Consider the following 23,424-nt stretch of genomic DNA (forward strand, 5'->3'; position numbering starts at 1 on the left):
TATGACTAGGTATTGATTTCTCCTCTGTAATAATTGAAAGGGAAATGGAAAGAGTCAGCTGTTGAGATTTTCAGCCTATATTATTAGGAAAATTGTGGTCCTCTGGATAGAAATAAAGAAATTTAAGTAAGGAGTTTATTGAGAGCTGGAGAATAAAAGAAGGAGAATGGAGAGTTTGATGTGGTGAGTTTGAAGCTCACGTAAATGGACAAGTCTTTCATTCAGTTGGTACCGATGGATGGGAATATGAACAGAGGTTAATTTAAGGAGTAGAATATTAGTTTAAATCTTAGTAGAAAGTGAATTACTAAGTAAACAATGCATACAATATTTGAGGAAAGTGGATATACTCTTGAGGGAAAAATATCATGCCTTTAAGAGATGTGGAAACAAGGACCCCAAAAAGGAAAGAGAAAATGGGACAAAAATGATGGTGAACTAATTGGGTCAGCTTACTGGAATGCCATAATGCCTGGTCTATGAATAGGAGAGGTTCAAAAAGAGGCAGGGACCAACATGGTCAAATACAAAGACTTTAGAACACAATGAGCATTGAAGAAAACAAGATAACAGCTTCACCATTGCAAGAAAGCAGAACAGAAGCTGCCTTTCAAGGGATTACAGTGAGAGGGTTTGGTGTAAGAATTCAGGTTCAAAGTACAGTATCCTTATATAATAATTCAGAAAACACACATGGACCATAAAATGAAATTGATTTTGGCCAAATCATTCAAACTTTATGGACTTTGTTGTTGTTTATCCAGTTCTATGTATGCTAAGATATATATTATGGCACGTCTTTAAAATAATGAGGTGGGGGGACCAGTAAGGTGGCTTCAACTCACTAAAAGAAAATATATTGTTTCATTGTCATCTATTTTGCTAATATTTGTGTTCAATTTAGAGAAAGTAGGGTAGACATAGTGGTAAACAGTTCTCTTACTCGAATTGACAAGTAGACTGAGAATTTCCCAAAAGGCTTTTCCTCACTTTGAGTGTTTTTATTCTTTACTTTAATTTTCAAAATGCTATTTCACTGAATTGAGACAGTTTGTTTTTTATTTCTGAATTACTTTCTGATATTATTATTACTGAGGTAGTTTAGCTAGTTGTGGCCAGTTGTTTTGGTGCTCAGTGTAGTTAGAATACAGATTGCATTATACACAAATAACAATTTATCACATGCCAAATGTGCTCTGTGAATCTGAAAAGCTCCCTCTATATGAGGGTATATTTCCCTCAAGCCAGGCAATTTTAAGGACCTGCAAGCTCCCACCACCAACTAGCTCAGTGTAGCAAAAGTTAACTTAGTAAACACATCATCATCCTAAGTAATCCTTTCCTTGACTAAAATACCCTCTGCTTGGCAGAGAAGCAATTGGATCAACGGCAGCAGGACTCCAAGTGATCCCACCCTGATTCCAACACCCCCATGTTGTTCTTGTTTCCTTGGAGGCCTTGAAAACTGTGCATGCACAGCAACTGGATTCATGTCGAGCCATTCCAATTCATCTGAGAAGCGATTCTCCACTTAGGCATCAACCCATGACCATCACAGGGTGTGTGAACATGTCCTGGGTTTATCAGGTCTAACTATATCTTTCAGAATACTGATTCCAGAACTCTTAGGTAACGCAGAGATCAGTTGAACTTAATGTATAAATGTGCATTTTATATATAAAATATTGCTCTTCAAAATTTGGCTTAAATCATGCTTTCTTGTGTGCCTTTGAACAAAGATTTTGATTTAAAAAATCATTGAGAAATGTAATTCAAGAATACCCAGAAGTTGTCATTAGTATTTGTTAAGTTTGTTTATGAAGAACTTAAGCCCACTTTAATTTCTGTTTTTATATAGATCTTCCCCAAGACAAAACATCTTTTATTGACTTCCTTGAAAACAATTTAGTACTAGAGGTCAGCAATAACTTATTAGACAGAAACCATATTATTTAATCACTTGGCTTTCGAAATAATATTTAGATTGAAAAAAGCAAATTAGAAGAGTTTACTAAAGGAACTAATGACTGTCATCTCATACTCTTCTTTTTCATTTAAACTTTTTAAGAAAGTGATCTTTCATCATGTCAGTGAAACTTTAGTTTCCCTGAAGTTTCACAGTCATTTACAAGGTTGAATTTTTTTATATGATGAAATAATAGTATTTTTAAAATATTAATAATATTACATGGCCATAACTGTAAAGTCAGTGATAACACATTTTATGACAAGGTGTGCACTGCATTATTTCATAGTACATTCATAATCAAAGGTCATGTTGGACATACAACATTACCATAATTTTCTAATTGATTTGTTCTTTATACATGTTTATACGTGTTCCAATTGCATTTCATTAATTCATAGTTTTCTTGTAAGTTTGTGCTTTCCTTCCATGTTCAAAGAATCTCTTTAATTCAATTTCTCTGTTTCTCCTCATACAGTCTGGCAGCCAGATATGCAACTCAGTCTAATCACAGTGGAATTGCAACCAGTCAAAAAAAGCCTACTAGGTCAGTTAATATTCTCTAATTTATTGTTTATTAGTGATATGCAAATAAATACCCAGTGATATTTTGTCCTATCTTTTTTTTTTTAATGATGCACTTCTGAATGAGAAGTTTAGAGCACTACATTTTTCCAGGAAGATTTTCACACATAGCCTCAGGGATGAGCATGTTTGTACTAGATAATTAAATGGGTTTTGGCATCTTTTTTAGTTTTGTGATATGTAGTGCTATAACTGGGCTTAAGTCTAGGTTCTAGGCTTAGAATCAATCAAGCAAACCATTACTTTGAATGCCCAGTTCCTTCCAAGTCACATAATCTGGAAGTTATACAACAAAATTGTAATTGCTTTTTGAGATGGGCATGCATTAATTATTGCACATTTTAATGGAGATTTGAAAAACATTGGCGGATTTTAGTGGGGAAGTTAGTACCAGGTCAGTCTGGACTGTTCTTCTATCTATAATAGTTTAATTATTTTGCTTCTTTATAACACAGGTATAATAAAGACAGCCTGTTATAATAAATGATGGTGCGTTATATACTGTTTGGAAAATAATGACCTATAAAAACATTTTGAAAGAGTTTGATTTTTTAAAAGTGTTAAGTTGCTGAAGACATGATGGTAGCATGGAACAGCTGAATAAAACCACAGCAAAAGAGTTTTATACCTCTGATTAGTATGTGATCCTTTGTGTCATCTCACTCACTGGGGAAGTATCCAGCAGTGGTTTATTCATTACTGTTCCATTGATGAATCATATTATGCAGTGTTTGACCACAAGGAATGAGTCTGATGCTTTGACTTGAGGTAGGTGTCTTTCCCCTTGCCTTGGCTTTCTAAGTTATATTCATTTCCAGGGTAGCCAAAATAATTCTCGAAAGACAAATTTTAAAAGGTATTTAATTAAAAACTAGAATAAATGATATAAATGATGATGGGTAAGGAACAGTGACCTGCCATGCACAATGAGCATTTTTATTACTCCTTCTAAGACTTGGGCATGTAAAATATTTTTAAGTACTGTGTTTTGATAGATCTCTCTCCCTCTCTCTCTCTCCTCTCTGCTTCATCTCATTTCCCTTTTTATTACTTTGATGAATAATCTGAAGGCCTGCTCTGCCTGCCTGTCAAATTAGGGTAATGAGAAGAGCAAATGTATTTTTACATTTGTTTTAATTTGTTCTTCTAAGGACTGAAGATCATTTGACTTCATGGGTTGCAGTAAAGATTAAAATATATTTTAATTATTTTCTGAAATGGGTCAATTTGCATTACAAGCAGGGCAAGTTTTGTGATAAAATTTGTTTATATGTGTGAGTTTGGAATGAACTTTCTAAGTCTATGCCTATGTCTACAGAAATAGTTCTCAGATTTATTATGATTAGGACACTTGGCCAAATTCATTAGTTGGGTTCCTTCAACAGAGTGCAATCACTGGTCCTGTAAATTCCTAGCATCTGTGGCTATTATGCTGTACTTACAAACCCTTGTAGATTCTCTTAAGCAAAAGTTAAATGCTGGAATCATTTGGAAAATATTCTAATATTTTGTATGACACAATGTCCAATTAGCAAAATAGCTAAAGGGACCATTTATCAGCCATATATATTTAAACACTAAAATATAATTCACATTTTGAAGCTATTAACCGTTCTAAGAAATCAACAGTTTTGTTTTTAAGTTAGTATTTGTTTTTTTTTTCCTGATATTCACTCTATTTTATAATGACTGTTACTATTATAAAAGCACTTATATTTCCTGAAGGTGGTTTGATTTTCTAATATTCTGTGAAAATGATATAGTCTAGTAGTATTATAAAGGTGAGTTAAATGTTGAGCATGTAACAACTGGATTGTGAAATTTTGGTATATCGGATACTAATAGAGACATTAATAATCTTTGCTTTAAAATTTTATAAGATGATTATAAAAAATAGTGCTATATTTGTAGATTTTGAATTCTTGTTTTCCTTTCAAATAAAAAATTTCAGAGTAGTACACAGTGACATTCACATGGTGGCAGCAAATACTAAACAAAACTTTCAATATCCTATTTTCTAAATAGATCTTAGAATGTCAGTATTACTTCTTGACCAGACACGGTGGCTCACGCCTGTAATCACAACACTTTGGGAGGCTGAGGTGGGATCACTTGAGGTCAGGAGTTCAAGACCAGCCTAGCCAACATGGGGAAGCCCCATCTCTATCAAAATACAAAGATGAGCCGGGCATGATAGCAAGTGCCTGTAATTGTAGCTACTCAGAGGCTGAGGCAGGAGAATCGCTTGAACCCTGGAGGCAAAGGTTGCAGTGGGCTGAGATTGTGCCACTGCACTCCAGCCTGGGCAACAGAGTGACACCCTGTCTCAAAAAAAAAAAAAAAAAAAAAAAAAAAAGAATGTCAATATTAGTTCTTCATTTCTAGTTTTTAATTTATAGATTAAATATACCTATAGAATATATGTCAGTAGTATAAAATCAAAATCTAGTAATTGCACATTTTAGGCACAATTCATTACATAATCGGTCATTGAAATTTTAAAGTGGAAATTGTTTAAGAGTGAAATGAATGATCCAAACTGATATTTTAGTTCAAATAAAGCAGCAGTAAGTTACTACCTCCAGTCAAACCACCTCTAATTATAAGATAGTCTGTTCATATTTCCTCATATCCTGTCCTTCATACACAAAGAGCAGCTAAAGCTATTGTCACTACATGTAAGCATATTTTAAATTGCCATCCAGCTAACAGTGATTTTCTTCTGAGATCTGCATCCTTTCTTATCATGTCTCCTCTGTGATCAGTTGGCCAAACTTGTGAGATAACCAGCTAAGTCTGGATGCTTATTTTTGGCAAGAAAATGAAAAAGGTTTTTCGTGGGGCAGACCAGTGAAATATAATTTAACTCATGACCTGGGTCTTGGTACCATGTTTTCATTAGTGTAGCTAAGTAACTTAGATACTCAGTGAGCATTAGCTATTCCTTCTTGTTCAGTAACTTTCTTGTGATTAATATCCAAGCAAACTTACTATATAACTACCTACAATAAAAACAAATGCCTTACACATTGAAAAGAACAGCTTAATAACTGAAATAGCTGATGAATATGCTGAGAACATAAAGTTAAGTGTTATTGTTTCCTTTACTTTTCACATAATTGTTACAGCACTTTTAAGGCAAAGTTTTATTCATCAGGGATGGGGTGACTATGATTTTTTAGTTAAGGTTTATTTTAATTATTGTATATTATTACAATTTTGGAGGGACATGTTCATTGAAAAGGGAAACAAGATTTTTCTGAAGATCTCCAACATTGTGCTTAGCTATTTATTTGTCACATCTATCACCATTTTCTGCTAAATAGATTTTAGAACATCATATGTTGTAAATTTCTGACTTTCAGCACCTCCTGCTTCTTACCTTTTTGTAATGTACAATAATGATGTAATTTTTCTTATACTATTTCAGGCTTCCAGGGCCCTCTAGGGTGCCTGCTGCAGGCAGCAGCAGCAAGGTCCAGGGAGCCTCTAATTTAAATAGGAGAAGTCAGAGCTTTAACAGCATTGACAAAAACAAGCCTCCAAATTATGCAAATGGAAACGAAAAAGGTAAGTGTTTGTTACATCATTATGACACAAGTCTAACATGAGTCTTGTGAATTGAATGCTAAATCTAATATTTGAGCAGCGTAACAACTTTGGGCCTAGAGATGTTATCAGTGGAGTTTCTTTATGTTTCCTAACTGTCCCCTCCTGACTGCCAGCTTTCTTATCTAAAGAACATTTTAAACAAACAAACTCATTTATTTTAAAGTAGTTAGTTATATATGCAAGTATAAATACTGTTTCTCAAAAACAGGTCCTTCCAAATGCATGTAAATCACATTTTCTTATGTCTTTTTATGTTTTTGAAAATGTATCCTGAAATCATAAAGCCATATTGAATTTATCTGAATCCTTAACTTCAGTTAAGGTAAGAGCCATAAGTGTTTTTGACAATTAAGGTTGGAGCATCAAAATTTGAAACATAATTACAGTACGTTTTTATCTTTGCAAGCAGCAGATCCCAGAGATATTATGACCTCAGTTTTCCCCAAAAGACAAATTATTCATATTTGTTTTGTTTTCTTGAATTAGTGCATAATATAAATATCAAATCACAAAATCAAGGACATTAAATGAAAGTGTCTGTTAAATGCATATTATAAATGAATCATAAGCCACAGTTCTCTGTGATGTACGAAGTGGGCATTTAAAGAGGTGCTGATTTGATGCTTGTCACTGAGTAGCAGACAGGACGGGGATGAGTATGTGTAGTTTACACCTCAATCATGAGGAAGTGAAGAACTTGTGCTGTTATAAGTAGTATGGCTGTGTGAGGAACTAGGGTGTTCTGCTGGATTTTGAGGAAGTATTTTCAAATTAATAGAACTTCAAACTTTTCTTCAGAGTGTTGGGCTCTACATGGAAAAACACAGGAAATTAAAAAGTGGCACAAATGTTTAGTTAGTAGAACATCTGGCAAATTGGGATCAAATAATTCAACCATGTGGGAACATTTTTGCTCAAAATAGATAATTGTGAATTGTTTCATATAGGCAATTGATTAGACAACTTCCTCTTCCTCAAATGTGAACGGACAGATGTGATCTAGAAGCAAGACACTCTTTTGTGTAAATATTCCCTTTGGCCTAAAGCAAAAGTGGACAGACTTTAAACACCCGAGAGCAGAGCAGTGTGTGTGAAGATTGCAATATCCTAAGCTCTTGAGTTAAATGGAAAATGAAAAACAAAAGTGTATATTTGGAAGTTAGGAATGTTTTCTTTAAAATATAAAATAAAATTTTAGATTTAAGATCACAAGAAATATTACTGAAGACTTATACTCTTCCTGAGGCTAAGGGAGATGACAGTCCCTCATCAGAAAAAAAAAAAATGCCCTCATTTCCTAACTTTTCTAAAAAATATTATACAAGTTCAGGCTAATACTTCCTGTATATGTGGGAAATTTCTAGGGGAAGCTAACAGGCTTAGAAATAAAGATGTGTTAAATAGACTACCAAAGTGTCCAATTAAGCAACGCGATACCACTGTTATTGATATTCTAGCCAGAAATTACTAGCAATGTTTGTAAATAGACTTAGAAATGCATTCGATGAATTAACACTTTTATATCTTAATTTATCTGAATTTTTCTGTAATGTGAAAATGTTTTATTTAACTTATTTCTGGCATCTATTAGTAAAATTCTGATGATATACAAGCATTAATATTTTTCCATGGCCACTCAATTCATACATACCTTCCTTATCTATGCTTAGAAGGCAGTGCAAAATTAGATAGTAGCAATATTGATTATAACCACAAGGTGGAGACAGATGTCATGTAATATGCAGTCTGCTCATATAAAGCACATTTTCTTAGACAAGAGTTTTCATACGATATAATAAAGACATCTGGAATTTGTCTTGTATGCAATATGAAATTTGCTATTAAACGTGGAGTTAAAACTTTATGTCAATAGATCCAATAACAATGTTCATAAATTAATCATTATGTCATGCTGTATTTCCAAAATACTATCTTAAATTATAAGAGCAAACGAGGTAATAATATATTACACATAAAACATTTTATAAAAATACAAAAAATTAGCCTGGCATGGTGGCGGGCGCCTGTAGTCCCAGCTACTCAGGAGGCTGAGGCAGGAGAATGGCGTGAACCTGGGAAGCAGAGCTTGCAGTGAGCCAAGATCGCGCCACTGCACTCCAGCCTGGGCGACAGAGGGAGACTGGGTTTAAAAAAAAAAAAAAAAAAAAAAATTGTAAGTTATTCTGTATCCAAATGGTACATTTTTAAATAAAGATGTTTGTTTTAACTTTTTGAATATGAAGATTTCTAGTTCTAGAATAATGTTTATAAAAATATACAAATCCATCTGGTGATGAGTTGACCTCTATCACAAACTAGTTTGCATATATAACTTGGGTGTGACCAAGCAAGGTGAAAGTTAAGAACTTTTAAAACTTATGGTATTATATTGATAGAACTCAGAAAGTACTAACTTGAATATTATTATTCTAATTGCTTTTCCTTTTTAGTTATTAAAAATAAGAATACTTAAATTAATAACTTAAGATCTTTTACTGGCAGGATTAACCAAATTATCTGTAATGTGTTCCTCGAATGCTTTTAAGTGGAAATATACTTTATACATTCTTTAACAACTCTGAGGGGATGAGTTACATAAATCAGTTCAGGAATCTATAGAATCTGTAATACATAGTAAAGGTTTATTCACAATTAAAAGAATTTCACTTCTATATTAAAAAAACAAATTGTTGAAAGTACAGTGGCTTTTCATATGTATGATTTGTAAAACAAATTAGCTTTTTTAAAGTGATGTGTCGCTTAATGAGAAGAAATCAGTAGAGAATTACAAACTGCACTTCAAAAGATACATCTAATATCATTTTAATAATGAAATTTGAAAAAATAGTGTGCTCGTTTTACAGTCTCATTAAATGAATTAAAATATCAGCGCACATTGTAGTAGGTTATCATTGGCAGAGAAGGCTGAAATAGAAACGTTACAATGGGATGCACTGCCATCTGAACATTATGTCGAAGTGGAAGGCGGAAACAAATTTCTCAGAACAAGTGGTAAAATGAAAACAGCATCATTTGTAAAGCATTTCTTTTGAGAGTGCTTCAGTTTCTTCTCCTGATGACCTGCCATTCAGAAACTGACAATGAATAATACACTCTGACACCAGCATTTGTCAATTTGCCCAGAACCATATGAGAGTACTCTAGACAGATATATGTTCCGAAGTAAACCAAATACCTGTTAACTGTAAATCAAATCTTGTAGAAACCATGCCATGGTTCCTTTGGACATATACTTTGCATGCCTGAAGCAAGTTACCTTAAGAAATCATTCTTTTGTTTTACAAAACTTGTATTAAAAAATTAAAAATGCAAAAAAGCTTAATATTATTAGGAATTTATCCATAGCTTTATTTGGAATCCAGTTTCTTTATTATGATCTATAAACATGCAATCATTTGATGGAGTTCCTTAGTGGAGAGGCGTTTTTCCATGTTGCTAAGAAACATGCCCCAGCACCAGAGGGGATACTACCTACCATCTTTTTGCCATTTCTCAATGTGATTCTTATATTGTACCTGTTTACTCACTGAACAGGGCTTCCTTCTCTTTGTCTAGATTCTAATCAGGTGTCTTCTGGTGTGGAAGCTTTGGCTTTTATTTACACACAACACAGAATTAATAAGATAGATGCCAAGGATTTGGCAACATTTTAATTCAACATTATACAGCTATCAGAGTTAATGAGAATTATGCATTAGTCTTTAAATTTGGGCAGCTTATTCAGCTAAAACATAGATGTCTAGCTCTTAAACACTTTGTTTTTTTAATTACTCTGAAATTACAATAAAGTCAAAGAACTGAACTGTTTTCAAGCCAGTGCAAATGTGCTTTAGTTATTATTTTACTGGTGATTTAATTATGCATTTTACTGCTTTATTACTTAATACTTATCTAAGCCTAAAATATGTTGTTAACGTCATAATTTCAGGGATTTTAGTATTCTTTCCATGAGTTACCATAACTAGGTGCATATGTGTAAATATATGTGTATATCTATATCTATATATTTATATCTATGTATATATCAATTTATAAGACTAAATAGACTTGGGCATATGTGTTGTTGGTTTATGCATACATGCACAAATATTGAGGTGTCCACAAAGTATATATGCCTGTACATAAATTACATACTGGCTGGTGAGTGAATGTAAGCTTCTCTAAATTGTACAAGTCTCCACAGAGTGGCACTCTAATATTGCAAAGGTACAATATAAGCATGTGCAGAATGAACAGCTCTTCTAGGATCCCTATAAAACTCCACCCCATGTTTCTGTTGAGTCACTATAAAATTGATGACTGAGGCAATACACGAGCAATTATTTATGCAAAGCAGTGTGGGGAGGTGCATGAGGAGCCACTTAATACCAAGATATATTTAGATTTGACTGCCACTTTTCTTCAACTTAATTTTTTTAAAGCATCTGGTATGTTGTTGTGAAATTAAAGTCCTAATTATTTATCAAAATAAGTGGCATAGCCACATTGTTTAATCATTTTCCTCTTTCCACCACGATCTGTGATGCTTAAAGTATCCTATATTCAGCAGGGACCATCTATATCACTGAGCACAATGCCTGCCATGCAGGAAATACTTCAGAAATGAATGGTGCTTTTGTCGTCATTTTTGTTGTCACTTATTATATTTCAGAGTTGGCACCTAGTTTACTTTTGTCAAAGCAACGCACTATTCAGTGAGGAAAAAGAGATAAGCGATTAAGAATCATCTCTATGTCCTTTCTCAGACTGATACCACTCTTGGTAACGTGGTGCTAACTCTACAGCTAACTGAGGTTCCAGAGAGAAATGTCCCACTATAAACTTTCCATATGCCTGTTGTGACTGCCACATTTACATCCATGTATTAATTTTAGAACTTGGTTGGCATTGTTCCCAAGTCATCAATATTGTTTATTTACAAGATGAGATAACTAGACATTAGTTCTGTGAATTTAGATGTTTTGCAAGTGTGAACGAATATCTATTCTCACATCAACTCAGAGGAACAGGTGCAAGTAAGATGCTAAAGAAGAAGGTATATAATACCTGAATAAAGTGTCTTGTGTGATGTTCTCCCCATTTATATCCTGCTCACCAAGGAAGAAGAAAAACAAGGAGTTACCCAATTAACTTGACTGTGCGATAAATGTGGCTTGCTGGAGAGCCATTTCAGCAGAATTTCTGGCATGCAGTAAACATGTGGAAAGAAGAGACAGTGAAAATCTTCCAAATGTTTGAGTCAGATAAAAATGAGTTCCAATTTAGATTTTGTTTTTTCTAAGTTTTTCCATATGTATGATTGAAAACAAATTATCTTTCTAAGTTTTCATTTTCTCATTTTTAACAAGAGAGATCATAAGCATATTGTAGATTATTATGGGTTTAAATGAGATACCATGTATGAAGTACTTATTATGTACTTGGAATAAAGTAAGCAGTAGATGAATAATATTATTTGGTTATGGTGGAGTTGGCAATGGTGAATGTAGGTGAGGTATAAGAAGAGGAAGCAGAAGACAGGGAGTGGAAGCAAATTGCTATTTGGGGACCATAGACAAGAGGTAAGGCTGTAAGCAGAGATAGCCCATAAAAATGCAAGATACAAATCCATTTTTGGAATGCCTTTAAATATGTGCATTAGAAATCTGTTATTTTCCCCATGCTGAGATTCATTCATAGTCAGAAGTTGAGTAATCAACATTCAGAAATATGTCATTGAGACCAGGCTACTTATTCCTGAATATATAAATGGCAACGATTATAATTTGTGACTACATTCATTCTGTAGAAACTACAGGTGCTGCCATTTCAGCTGCTGTTGCGCAATCTTTACTGTGAGGAGTCCAGAGAGACTCTTATTATTCCAGTGCCTTCCTGATGCACAACAACCTATGATTTGCCCTCTTAATGAAATCTGAGGCATCTCATTGCCTCTGTATAGGGACAGGCTGTGGACAGGTTTAGAGCGGAGCTTCAGGAAGTGTCTTATATGTGTGTACTCGCCTGAGAATGATGTTACAGCTGCTGTTATGACTATTACTGTGGGTTGGATGTGGATGTCATAATTCAGAGTCCCTCTTGTTTCAGTTTTGGGTGCAGTGATGTTGAAATTCCTCTTCTGTACTTGAACTTCTATAGCAGTCTTCTAGCTAATGTCTTCAACTTGTTTCTCTTTTCTAAGGAAAGAGCACCTTCTCTTATGTCCCTTGTTCATCAGCCAGTTAAAAAAGCATCCTGACTGGTTCTTTTCTACCCTCTCCGATCAACCCCACTGAAGCTCCCAGGCACACTCTTACTTCTTAACCTAGTTGTAGACGCACAGAAGATACATACCAAGTATGTGGACAAAGAGATGAGAAAAAATGACATTAGGGGAACCTGAAGAGTTTATTTTGGTTTTAGAGATTATTTGAAGCAAACTGCTAAACATCCAGGTGAACTCAGAGCTAGCCAAGGTTCTGAAAGTTCAGTAAAAAATGTTAATATTGCATAGCTATGAAACATTTAATGAATTTAGCAATTTGGGGGACTGTGTTAAGAAACAGCTCTTTAAAACTGAAAAGGCCAACAGTTTTCAGAATTTGTGAGTCTGCTCAACCCTTGCTACTCAAAGTATGATTTGTGTGTGAGCAGCAACGGCATCATTCAGAAGATTGTTGGCAATGCAGAACCTCAGGGCCCACTGCAGACCTGCTGAATCACAATGTGCATTTAACAGGATCCCCAAGTATACTGTGTGCACATTAAAGTTTTGAGAATGACTGTGGTAAACACTTAGAATGTTTGATATTCCAAGAAAATTATAGAGCTTGGGCTGTAGAGTGACAAGATGTGGGGTCAAAGCCTAGCTCCACCATACACTCCTCATTAGATACCTAAATCATTGAATGAAGCTTACCAAGCTCTGGTTTCTACAAATGGGAATTAGGAATATGAGCCCTTCCCACTTCAATGGGCTGTTGTGAAATAATGCAGTTAGAGAACCTTCAATAAAATGTCAGTTAGCATAATTATATTTGTAATAATTATTCATATTATATTCATTATAGAATATGAAATATCATAAATAACTTTTTTTTTTTGAGAGAGAGTCTTGCTCTGTCATCCAGGCTGGAGGGCAGCAGTGAGATCTCAGCTCACTGCAACCTCTGCTTCCCGAGTTCAAGCATTATACAACATATTTTTATAGGGCAAGGTGGAATATCCATTTACTAGCATGGGCTACAGTGGTGGTTGGAAAAGAACAAAGAGAATTGCTTAGAGGAGGGATAGTGTTTTATTCATCTTTGGATATCTGTGACTAGCAAATTTATTTGGGTAAGAGTAATTTCAGAGGGGAAAATAAAGCACATCCCCCCACAGCCCCCACCCCAGAATCAATGCCTCTCAAACACTCTGCATTTTTGAAATATGGTAAAAAAAAATCACATCAGAGAAGTGATTGATGCCACAGTCTCTTTTCAGTTCAGAGGAGAGAGACTTCTATCCATCAATAGTTTGGAAGTTCTCAATTATGTAATATAAATGATCAAGATTAATCGCCTTTTCTTTATTTTTCTTCTAAACAATGTCCAGATTCCTCCAAAGGACCTCAATCGTCTTCAGGTGTAAATGGTAACGTGCAGCCTCCCAGTACTGCTGGGCAGCCTCCTGCCTCTGCCATCCCTTCTCCAAGTGCCAGCAAGCCCTGGCGCAGCAAGTCCATGAATGTCAAACACAGTGCCACCTCCACCATGTTGACTGTAAAGCAGTCAAGTACAGCCACCTCGCCCACACCATCTTCAGACAGACTGAAGCCACCTGTCTCAGAAGGGGTCAAAACTGCTCCCTCAGGACAGAAATCCATGCTTGAGAAATTCAAGCTAGTCAATGCCCGGACTGCTTTACGCCCCCCGCAGCCTCCCAGTTCAGGACCTAGTGATGGTGGGAAGGATGATGATGCCTTTTCTGAATCTGGTGAAATGGAAGGTTTTAACAGTGGTCTGAATAGTGGTGGCTCAACAAATAGCAGTCCCAAAGTGTCACCTAAGTTGGCCCCTCCAAAAGCTGGAAGCAAAAATCTCAGCAATAAAAAGTCTTTGCTACAGCCAAAGGAAAAAGAAGAAAAGAACAGGGACAAAAATAAAGTTTGCACTGAAAAACCAGTCAAAGAAGAGAAGGATCAGGTGACAGAGATGGCTCCAAAAAAGACCTCCAAAATTGCAAGCTTGATCCCTAAGGGCAGCAAGACAACAGCAGCTAAGAAGGAAAGCTTAATTCCATCTTCCAGTGGTATTCCAAAACCAGGCTCTAAAGTTCCAACAGCAAAGCAAACCATTTCACCTGGCAGCACAGCAAGCAAAGAGTCTGAGAAATTCAGGACTACCAAGGGGAGCCCTTCCCAGTCCTTATCTAAGCCTATAACCATGGAGAAAGCAAGTGCTTCTAGTTGTCCTGCCCCTTTGGAAGGAAGGGAAGCTGGCCAAGCTTCTCCTTCTGGTTCCTGTACCATGACAGTGGCACAAAGCAGTGGGCAGAGCACAGGAAATGGTGCTGTCCAACTCCCTCAACAGCAGCAACATAGCCACCCGAATACCGCGACAGTGGCACCATTCATTTACAGGTAAGGTGGCCTCTGTTTATCCACAGTTGTAAATATATTTACAGGCCTACATACTCAGAGTGTAATAGGGAAGGCTGATAAAGTGGTGCTTTATGTCGTCATTTTGGAGTAAAGTTTCATGCTAAAGATAGAGGCCTAGAATTCAGTGCGGAATCTTAGTCTGGAAAAAGACTTCCAGTAGGATCTAGTTTTATTGCCTCTCTCATTCCCTGTCAGCAATTGAGACCTTCAAAAATTGAATTACTTGTTATCAAAAGCCAGCTAGAAACCAGATGCCACAACTTTCTCTTGTGTTTATTCATATTATTGCTACTACTATACTGCTTCTATTACTAGCGGCAGACTTTTAAAATAATTCTCACTTTAACATCGTTTACGGTTATTTTTATTGTCATCTTTGGGAGAAAGTATACCATAATGGTTAAAGAGGCAGCCTCTGAAATGACAAAGTTGCGGATTTCATTCCTAGTTCTGCCACTTTTCAGCTATAAGACATTGGGCAAGTTACTTAACATTCTTTAGTCTCATTTTCTTCAGCTGTCAAATAGGAACCATGCACTACTTTGTAGAGTTGAGACTATTAACAGAGGTCATGCATATAACATGTTTACTGTATATCCTGATGTGTTACAAATGTTCTTCAAATGTTATTTATAAGGTATTACTTTCTCAGTGTAAATTTTATATTAATTTCCCATAGCAAGCCATAGGTTTCTAGGTAAAAGGGGTTACATATATAATTTGTATTACTTATTTGGGTTGTATTACTGATTTGTTTTTTTTTACCTTTTATTTATTTATTGTTTATTTTACTTTGCATTCTTATTTTGTAGGCATTGAAATACACAATATAAAATTTTTAAATGCATTATTATGCATTTTAAAATATGCATCCTACCATCCAAATGGTAAAGACAACACTTTGCCTGTTGTTCTGTGATTTGTTTTAATCGATTAGAGATATGTCAGTAACTGCTGTGTCCCCAGTTTATTCACTGCTTGGTTGGTAAGGAGATGGCCTGGGGAGCAATAATGTCTGCTTTGTCCCTCTTTCGGGCAGGTTGGCAATTTAACTACAGAAAGAAAATTTTATGAATAGGAAGCAGGACCCACTATAATTAAGAAAGGGTCAAAACTATATAGTTTAAAATTTTATTAAATTTTTTGAATGTAAAAGTTTTTAAAATAAAGCAGTTTATACTGATTTATTTTTTTCTCAATGAGGAATGCAGGTGCTTTTTTTCTGAGGTTTTTATACACTCAGCAAAACAAAATTATTATAATTATTACATTTAAGCTCTTGGGACATTACAATTGAATGTTGCTATTCTGACTTCAGCAGTACTAACTCATTTAAAATACTTGTATTTGGATCAGATGGGAGTCTGCAGCTCCTTCTGACTCCAGGGTCCCTGTTTGACAAAGCAGAATTTAAGATGTCAAAATCATGATCCACATTTCAAAAACGTGAGAAAAAAAATCATGAAGTTTTAAATATGTCATACTCAGCACCCTTTTGGATTACAAATATATTCTGTAAAAACATCAATCCTTTCAAAAAATCACAAGTGAATTTCATAGGAAAGTGTAAATCTAGAACTGCTAATTTAGTAGGCTTCTTTCTATAAGTAGCAACAAGCTTTTAAAAAAATTGTTTGCAATAAAATATCCAGTGGAAACAAATTTAGTGGTTTCCATTTGAAAATGTAACTTTTAAATATCAAAAACAGGAAGCAGCACAGCAGCACAGCTTAGAAGTTACAGTGTGGATCCTCTGTGTGACCCTGATGAGTTCTTTGAGAAACTCTTTGAGTTTCTGTTTGACCTCTTTAACAACAAGACTATAAAAGTGAGGCAGTGTAGCCAAGTAGCTAAGAAAAGAGGCATTAGAGAGGCTGAGGCAGGAGGAGAATTGCTTGAACCCAGGAGGTGGCAGAGGTTGCAGTGAGCTGAGATCGTGCATTTGCACCGCAGCCTGGGCAACAAGAGGGAAACTCACAAAAAAAAAAAAAAAAAAAAAGAGAAAAAAAGGGCGATAGAATATGTCTTACTCTACCATTGTTCAGAAACAGCATCTTGTGGTGGTGGTTGCCTAGGTGGGAATCTCAATGCCCACTGATCAGTTGTGTTACTTTGGGTCATATATGTAAAGATTCTGACCCACAATTTCCTAATCTGTGAAATAGGTATGATAATTGTAGAAGCTACCTCATTAGCCTATTTTGAAGATTGAGTTGATATTTATCTGTGGAACAGTATCTGCCACATAGTAAACAGCCTTCCCTAAACTTCACTTTCTAATCCTATAAAGTATGATTGATAAAGGATGCCTACCTCGATTGATTGTATGAAAGATTAAAGAAAATAATCCCATGTAAAATTTTTAGCACACAGCCAGATTTTGAGCAAATTACATGAATATCAGTAATTATTTTTATTATTATCAACAATATAAGATAGCTAAAAATAAATGAAACTATGGCTGGCATGGTGGCTCATGCCTGTAATCCCAGCATTTTGGGAGGCCAAGGTGGGAGGATGACTTGAGGCCAGGACTTTGAGACCAGCCTGTACACCAGAGCAAGACCCTGTTTCTACAATAAATAAATAAATTAAAACTGTCTCATAAAATTTCACATTGAAGTCTATATATAAAGTAATATTCATTCAAAGTTTTTAAATCAATGTAGAACAATTTTACAAATAATACGTAAATCCTCAAAAGGCAGAGTGGTTAATATTCATTCTTTTCAGCTTTCAGTAAAAGCTTGTTTATAGAGTCATGACATTTGGATTATGTAACCTTTTATGTTCTTTCTGACTTTCACTGTTCTATCCCCATGTAAGAATCCCTCCTATAAAATCCCTGACAATTATTTTTGGAGTTGCTAATCATTTGATGAGATAATACTAATAATTTACTTTTTGATGTTGGTATTATCATTTGTTGAGTGCTTACTTAGTGAAAATCTTTGTGTCACAAAATATATGTGAATTTTCTCATTTAAACTTCATCATGAACTCATGAGAAAGAATGTTATCCCCCATTTTCCAGAAATGAAGAAGCAGAGATATTAAGTCAGAATAGTAATAATCTCTTCAGATCATAAAGCTAGTAGAAATTTGCTTTGCTTATCAGTTCTATCTACGTGACAGAAATAAGAGGTATTGTTACTGAGAAAATTCTGGTTAGGAAAATGCCAATAGTACACTTGCAAAATTCTCAATCAGAACTCATTTATAATTGAAAATGGTAATTGCCGTTAATTAGTATAAATTATATAAATGTATACAGATACATATATATATGATATGTAAAGATAATTAAATAACTTTTATATAATGGGAAGATTGATGGCTGATGGTGACTTTTTTTCTCAATTCTAGGTCAGTACTTATTCCTTCTGAGACTTCAATAAATGCTTCATAGTACTCTTTGTCACACACTGGGTGTTCAGAGTTCTATAAATATAATGTGGATTCTGGAAGTTAATAGATTTCCTATTAGCCTAACTTCCTATCTAATATAAATTATTCTGTACATAGTTTCAGTAATTCAATTATCTCTACAGAGTGATAAAGTAGTTTCAAATTTGCTGTTATTCTTATTCATTTATCAAATAGATATAACTAAGACAAAATGTCAAGAATTAAAGAAAATATTTTATTTTGGTTTAAGAAGTTCCTGATAACTAGAGCTACCTGAAACTGGAATAGGCTGCTTTTTATAGTGTTAAGATGACCATCTGAAGTATTTAAAAAGTGGCAAAGTGACCAGTTATTACAGTTTAAGCAAAGGGAAATTGCTGCATACTTTTTCATTTATGTACTCATCCCTCATTCTACAAATACTGTGTAACAGAAGATACAAAGATTTTTTTAAAAAATCTCTGCCTTCTGGGAGCTCAGTCTACTAAGGGTAGTAAGAATAATATCATCAAAAATATTAAACCATTACTGTTATGGAAGTGTATGCAACATACACAATTCATGTAGGAAAAAAGAGGGTTTTTTACAAATCTGGCAAAATGGAGTAAACTAATGCATCACCAAGAAGTTAAGATAAGGGTAAGGCATAAAAGATGAGTTACAGTTTGTCACAAGGAGGGAAGAATGTTGTGCTATCATCCAAATTTGATATTCTACAATTTTATAATCCAGGCATGATGGGAAAAATAATAGGTAAATTGTGAGCTGCTATGCAAATACTAGTGACTGGAACTGCTATAGACACTAATGGTTAGGATTTGTAATTATATGAATGAGAGACTATATTAGTCAGTTTTCACACTGCTATAAAGAAATTCCTGAGACTGGATAATTTATAAAGAAAAGAAGTTTAATTGGCTCACAGTTTTGCATGGCTGGGGAGGCCTCAGGAAACTAACAATTAAGGTGGAAGACGAAGAGGAAGCAAGGCATGTCTTACATGGCAGCAGGTGAGAAAGAGAGGACATGGGAAACTGCCATACACTTTTAAAGCATCAGATCTCATGAGAACTCACTCACTATCAGGAGAACAGCATGGGGGAAACTGCTCCCTTGGTCCCATCACTTCCCACCAGGTCCCTCCCTCTACACATGGGGATTACAATTCAGATCACAATTTGAGATGAGATTTGTGTAGGGACACAGAGCCAAACCATATCAGATACTAAAGAAGAAAAGAAATGGAAATAATTTAGATTTTGTTTTTCTCTTTCAATGACCCCTTCTCCATACATCAAATTTTCAGCTAGTCTTCCTAACCCTTCTTCTGAAACATACCCTCAATCAGACTTTCTTTCCATTTCCAGCCCTTGTCTCCTGGTCCAAGCCACAACACCACCAATTCTCATCTAGTTTCCAATGAGTCTCCCAGCTTCCACTCTGGGCTCTTTGCAGTAACATCCTTCACACAGATGGCATTTTGACCTTCTAAAAGCGTAAATCATATATCTTATTCTAATTAATGAAGCCATCTATTAGATTTCCATTACATTAAAAAAATAAAACTCAAACATTGCACCATGACCCTCCAGGTTCTAAGTAATCTAATACCCTGTTCACAATTGATCCCCACAGCCACATGCAGTCCCACCTTACCCCAGCACATTGTATCTCAGCCTTCATCCTCCTTCTCAACAAACCAACCTATATTGCTTTAGAACATATCTTTGGCATATATGTTCATTTATGACTGTAACAACTGTCTTGTAGATCACTGCAGGCCTGTCTTGTTATTAGAGCTCTGCTAATCTCCAGCCATCTCCAACCACCTACTCCAGGGGAATATATATTATGTGCCTTCTCAGAATTCTATTTAATCATCCTCTTGTATTTTCTTTATACAGTTTATTACTATCTGTTCTTTTCTTGTTTACTTATTAACTAGTGTGATTTCAGCCACCTCCTAATGTAATGTAAGTTCATTGAAATTAAGAGTCTTGTCTTTCTTATTTAGTAGCATAATTGCCCAGTACAGAGGCCACCTACAGTAGATACCAAATAAAAATTGTTGAATGAAACACTATCATCCCGTGTTAGAATCACTTGCTATAGAAGAATTTTCAAACCTGCCAAAAATGTACACTGGAACAAAAAAAAATTCTGAAGTCTCTCACTTCCTATAAATAGGAGGGTTTAACTGAAATACAAACAGCTTTAAAATATTTAAAGAATTAAACCATACCTTCTCTTCAGCACATTCATTCACTTATTTTTTATCTTCTTTCAACAACTACCTACTAAATATCTCTTATGCATGAGACATCAAGAATTGAGTGAAAAAATCATACGTCCTATGTCGTTTTCTTTTCATCATCCACAATGTGGTAGACAAGGGGCAAGCTCAAAGAGAACAACAAAATGCAGCTGGAAGTGTAAAGCTCCCCAGGAGTGAAATAGATTTGTTATACTGAGGCTTCAAAAAAGTGAAAAGTTACTTTTAGCTATTGGAATCAGGGAAAGTGGCACTTGAACTGAGTCCAGAAAGATAAGTAGGATTTGGTAATGCAGAGATGAGGGGGACAGGGAGGAAAACATAAGGCCGAAGGAACCACATAAACAAAGTCAATAAAAGATACGTAGGCTGGTCGGCAAGTAGGTCAGTTTCTCTTGAACATTGAAGATTGATTGGAGCCTGGTTGTAGTAGAAATTCTTGAATGTCAGAAACTTGGACTTTATGTATGTATATGTGTGTGTGCATACATGTGTTCATGCATGCACATGAGCATGTGTGTGGAAAGCATGATCAGAAAAGTTATTCTTTCTTCAGTATGTAAAATGGATTGTTTGTGGGAGAGGTCAGAGTAGGATGAACCAGGTTAAATGTATAGATGAAGGAGCAATTTACTGAATTTCTTAGGTTTATTAAATCTCGAAGGAGGTTCCAGTTATTGGAAGAAAAGAGAAAGGAGAACCACGTAGTTTTTTCATTCTGTTTTTTTAAAACTCCTTTTTTTATTGTTCCTCTTCTTTCTCGGTGTCCATCCTGAGCTATATTATTTGAACCTGTTTGTCCTGCCTGGAGTTCAAACATTGTTACCTTACATCCTTCAGACTTTCAAAAAATACCTCCCTTTTTCCCATATGTCAATTTTCTTCCATTGCTTTTGTGTTAATTACATCACAACTATATTCTACATGCCTTCAAGGACATGTGAAATAAAATAATATAATAATGGGTTAATTACAGAGAAAAGGGAGACCTGTGTGTTTTCCCTAAACCTGTCTCTTTAGAAGCCTCCAACAAAGTTTTGAAATAATGCTTACCCAGAGTTATGCTGTTTTGAAGTCTACATTCTTTCTTTTCTGACCATTTGTGGTAAATGCCAAGGAAACAATGCATTGGACATAAAGCAAACATGAAGAGGCAAAGAGAGCAGAATCAGGGTTTTGAGCAGTTCTCAAAAAAGAAAAATACCTAATCCTTAGATAAGGCAAGGCACTATTCATAAGGAGAAAAGTATCATGCTTCTTAAGCCCATTAATTAAATATAAGCAGAGACCCTCTATTAACACTTGACTTGTAAAATTAGGTCAAGAAAATCTGAATTTAGAATTTTTCCTTCTTTTGATATAATATGCTGTACTTTATACAACCACACCATGGATTCTCAGAAGAGATTTTTATTATAAAATATTTCTGTGGGACTATAGATTTGCCTAGGATGTGACAGGGAAATTGACATTTTAATATGCTATTTTCCAAAAGGTGAAGAATGCAAAACATTAGTTTTGAAAATGCTTACTCACAAGGTTTTAAGTTTGGCTTATTTGTCGAGCTAGTATAATGAAGAGGAGGAGGAACTGTGAGTTTACAAAGATTGAAATGTGAAGCCTTTAACCATCATTCAGGTAATGCTTTTGTAAGCCCTGAAGCTACTTCTACATAATATACCACAGTAATGGTTTTATGTGAACTGGGCATAATTGACTATCAGTAAAAACTAAAGCTTATTGAATGCTTGGCTTGCAAGCTTGTCTTTTGCTAGGTTTGATATGTATCTGCACATCAGGTAGTGATTTGCATTTCCTCGCACAGCGGTATTTTTAGGATGGAATATGAACACACTGCTGGAAGAGGCACTTTTGTGTAGAATACTACCACGAGTCAGCATTTTCCCAGCAGAGCCAGCAGAGAGGTTCACAAACTACCTTTTCTGTGCTTGATTACAAGGTTCATGGCAAGATTGCCTAACCAAGCCATTGTTATTTCTTCTCTTCATATTTTATGTTATGTTTTTGGAAACCATTTTAATCTTACAGAAAATTTGCAAGAATTGTGCAAATGACTCTTATGTACACTTCTCCCAGAGCACTCAGAGAACTTATTCATATTTCACCAAGTTTCACCAAAGATGGTCACTTTTAGTAATTCAGGATAAATATTGCACCTAGTAGTTGTCACATCTTCCGAATATCCCTCAATCTGGAACAATTGTTTAGCCTTTCCCTGACTTTCATGATATTGATATATTGATGGCTAGGCATTTTACATAATGTTTCTAATTTGGGTTTGTCATATAGTTCCTCATTATTAGATACATATTAAATGTATTTTTTTGTCAGGAATGTCATCGAAATGATACTGTGTTTTTCCTGTTGCATTTCATTGGGTGTTTCATGATATGAATATCAATATCTTCCATTTTGGTTGTGTTGAATTTGATTGCCTGATTAAGATAATATCTGCCACCGTTTTATATTCTAAGTGAATTTGTCTCCAGTTGTATGTAATAGGTATTTTTGTGGGAAGATATTTTGAGACTGTGTGTAAAAACGCAATTTTGTATCTACTTTGACCCACAAGTTTTAGCATCCATTGAGCTTTGTTGCCTGAATTAATAATGTGCAAAAAATGTCAATAATTAATGACAACTAGTTTTGTAATTCCATCCTGTCTTCTGCATTTGCTCTCTGGCATTCTACTTTAAGAAAGAGATATATTTTCTCCCCATGATCTTTCTATCTATTTAAATTATATGGACAAATAGATTTCTACTGTATTTGTTATAATTCATTACTATCACAACTTATTTGATGCTTAATTTTCCAAGATTTGGCCACTGGGAACCCCTTCAAACTGGCTGTATCTCCTTTCCAACTGCCCTATCACTCTTTGAGAATTTTCTTTCTTTATGGCTCAAGGTGTTC

General features: G+C 35.0%; 1 protein-coding gene across 12 annotated transcripts in view; it reads left to right on the forward strand.

The window, feature by feature from the left end:
* The window catches only part of NAV3 (neuron navigator 3), an 891,873-nt gene that overhangs the window by 669,401 nt on the left and 199,048 nt on the right, over positions 1-23,424 (forward strand). For 9 of the 12 annotated variants that reach the window (XM_016923897.4, XM_509234.8, XM_009425884.5 and 6 more), the window contains 3 exons: positions 2,445-2,513; positions 5,982-6,121; positions 13,760-14,786. In XM_016923897.4, coding sequence (XP_016779386.3) covers positions 2,445-2,513; positions 5,982-6,121; positions 13,760-14,786 — 1,236 coding nt within the window. The remainder of the gene's footprint in view (positions 1-2,444; positions 2,514-5,981; positions 6,122-13,759; positions 14,787-23,424) is intronic. The other 3 variants (XM_009425887.5, XM_054664522.2, XM_009425892.4) reach the window with 1 other exon arrangement.

This window comes from Pan troglodytes, chromosome 10 (genome assembly GCF_028858775.2).
Source record: "Pan troglodytes isolate AG18354 chromosome 10, NHGRI_mPanTro3-v2.0_pri, whole genome shotgun sequence".
Taxonomy (NCBI): domain Eukaryota; kingdom Metazoa; phylum Chordata; class Mammalia; order Primates; family Hominidae; genus Pan; species Pan troglodytes.